Source organism: Phoenix dactylifera, unplaced genomic scaffold (genome assembly GCF_009389715.1).
Source record: "Phoenix dactylifera cultivar Barhee BC4 unplaced genomic scaffold, palm_55x_up_171113_PBpolish2nd_filt_p 000007F, whole genome shotgun sequence".
Lineage (NCBI taxonomy): Eukaryota > Viridiplantae > Streptophyta > Magnoliopsida > Arecales > Arecaceae > Phoenix > Phoenix dactylifera.
Window position 1 is genome coordinate 1,520,109 of NW_024067666.1, and position 2,438 is coordinate 1,522,546.

The 2,438-nt window shown below is 48.4% G+C and overlaps 1 protein-coding gene across 1 annotated transcript; it reads right to left on the bottom strand.

The window, feature by feature from the left end:
* Positions 1-1,022: 1,022 nt before the first annotated feature.
* LOC120104541 lies at positions 1,023-2,232 on the bottom strand. The gene is made up of 2 exons (XM_039115844.1): positions 1,637-2,232; positions 1,023-1,026 (listed from the first exon to the last, which is right to left on the bottom strand). Exons 1-2 carry the CDS (start codon positions 2,230-2,232, stop codon positions 1,023-1,025), a joined length of 600 nt encoding a protein of 199 aa, XP_038971772.1.
* Between the last annotated feature and the right edge of the window lie 206 nt (positions 2,233-2,438).

Consider the following 2,438-nt stretch of genomic DNA (forward strand, 5'->3'; position numbering starts at 1 on the left):
TCCTTCCTTGGAGATTATATGGCCGAGGAACGCCACACTGTCCAGCCAGAACTCACATTTGTTCAGCTTGGCGTACAGCCTCTTCTCTCGAAGGATTTGTAGCACTATCCTCAAATGGTCTTCATGTTCCTTCCGGCTCTTTGAGTATATCAAAATGTCATCGATAAAAACTATCACGAACTGATCCAAATATTGTTTAAAGACTCTGTTCATCAAGTCCATAAATGCAGCCGGGGCATTGGTCAGTCCAAAAGGCATAACCAGAAATTCATAATGCCCATACCTGGTTCGAAATGCAGTTTTTGGCACATCCTCAGATTTGATCTTCAGCTGATGGTAGCCTGACCTCAAATCTATCTTGGAGAAGACTTGGGCGCCTTGCAGCTGATCAAACAGGTCATCGATCCGAGGTAGGGGATATTTGTTCTTTATGGTTATCTTGTTCAATTCCCGGTAATCGATGCATAGCCGCATACTCCCGTCTTTCTTTTTCACAAATAGGACAGGAGCTCCCCATGGCGACGCACTGGGCTGGATGAACTTTTTATCCAGGAGTTCTTGTAGTTGTACCTTCAATTCCCTTAACTCAGCAGGGGCCATCCGGTAAGGAGCCTTGGAGACTGGCCCCTCTTCTGGTGCGAGGTCGATTGTGAATTCGATCTCTCGGTCTGGGGGTAATCCTGGTAATTCCTCCGGAAAGACATCCGGATATTCTCTGACTACTGGAATATCTTCCAGTTTGGTCTCTTTCTGGGTATCCATTACACAGGCCAGATAGGCCTTACACCCTTTTCTCACAGCCTTTCCAGCTTTCAAGGCGGAAATAAAGTGTAGTGTAGGAGCATCTTGAAGGGGTATATCGCCCTGAAAGAAAAATTCTTGCTCCCCAGGTATCCGAAATACCACCCTCTTGTGGTAACAATCAATGTGGGCGTGATACCGTGACATCCAGTCCATGCCCAAGATAATATCAAAGTCTTGCATGTCAAGCTGTAAAAGATTTGTCTCTAATTCTTTTTCCCCTATCTGAATTATGCAATCTTTATATTTCGTGTCAACAATTGCGGTTTTCTGAAGGGGTGTAGCAACATGCCATGGTTCCACTAATTTCTCAGATGTGCTATGTAATTGTCTGGAAAAGCTAACCGACACGAAAGAATGCGTAGAACCAGAATCAAATAGAATGAGGGCAGGAACCGAGTTGACCAGAAGTGTACCTGTCACCACTTGATCGCTAGCACTGGCATCCTGTCGAGTCAGTGCGAAAACCCGAGGGTTACCCCTCGATCTCTGGTCCTCTGGTGCAGTATGTCGGGGCTCGTCCTTCTTTCGGCTAGGGCAGTTGCGGGCGATGTGTCCTGTCTGCCCGCAAGAATAACAAGCTCCGGTCTTCCTCGGGCAGGTACCGCTGTGGTTTTTGCCACAGGTGGGGCAGCTTCTGCTCTGTCTCTTCTTGGGCACAGTCCCCTTGCTGCCTCCAGCCCCACTACTCAGTGCTCCTGATGACCGGGTCCTCTTCAGGTCCTCCCTCTCTCTCCCGGACCGTATCAGGTCAGCCTCAACCTTCAAGGCTCGGTCCAGTACATCTTTGTAGCTTGAGAATAAATGGGAGGATATTCGGGACCGAATCCCGTACCTCAATCCCTGCTCAAACCGGTTCACCTTACTTCTCTCATCCTCCATGAACTGGGGGCAAAATCGTCCCAGTTCGTTAAATTTATTGGCGTACTCCAGAACGGACATCTGGTCAGTCTGGGTTAGTGTCAAAAACTCATTCTGCTTCGCCAGGTGCACTGAGTCCGGAAAGTATTGATTGTAAAACATCCTCTTAAAGTCCCTCCAGGTGAGTCTGTCAACGGCATAAGCCGTCTCCATGGCCGTCCACCAGTATTCGGCGTTTCCTGTCAGCATAGAGGTCGCCAGCCGGACTGTCACCTCATCAGGAAAGTGGAGGGCTCGGAACATCTTTTCTATCTCCCGGATCCATGTTTCAGCCGCCATAGGGTCAGACCCACCCTCAAAGGTCGGGGGGTTCAGTCGGCGGAACCTCTCATAGCAGGAATCTGCTGATGGCATAGCGGCCAACTGCATCATCTGCTGCTGTTGCAGCACTTGCGCCATAAGTTGATACACTCCGGCTAGGCCTGCCTGACCTGCTGCAGACCGTGGAGTATCCGGGGAAACTGACCGCTCGCTGGGCTCCGGGGAGGGTGGTCTCCGGTCGTCATCCATATCTTCCTAATAATCACCTAGCAGTCAAAAAAAAAAAAAAAAAAAAAAATTTAAAGTGAGGTTATGATAAACTAGCATATTATAACATTTTCTATAACGGTGACATTCTTAACTATCCTTTTCCTTAGGCATTTTATGGTTATTCTATTGTTTAACCTAAGGCTCTGATACCACTAGATGTCACGCCCCGGATCCGGTTCCGTGAC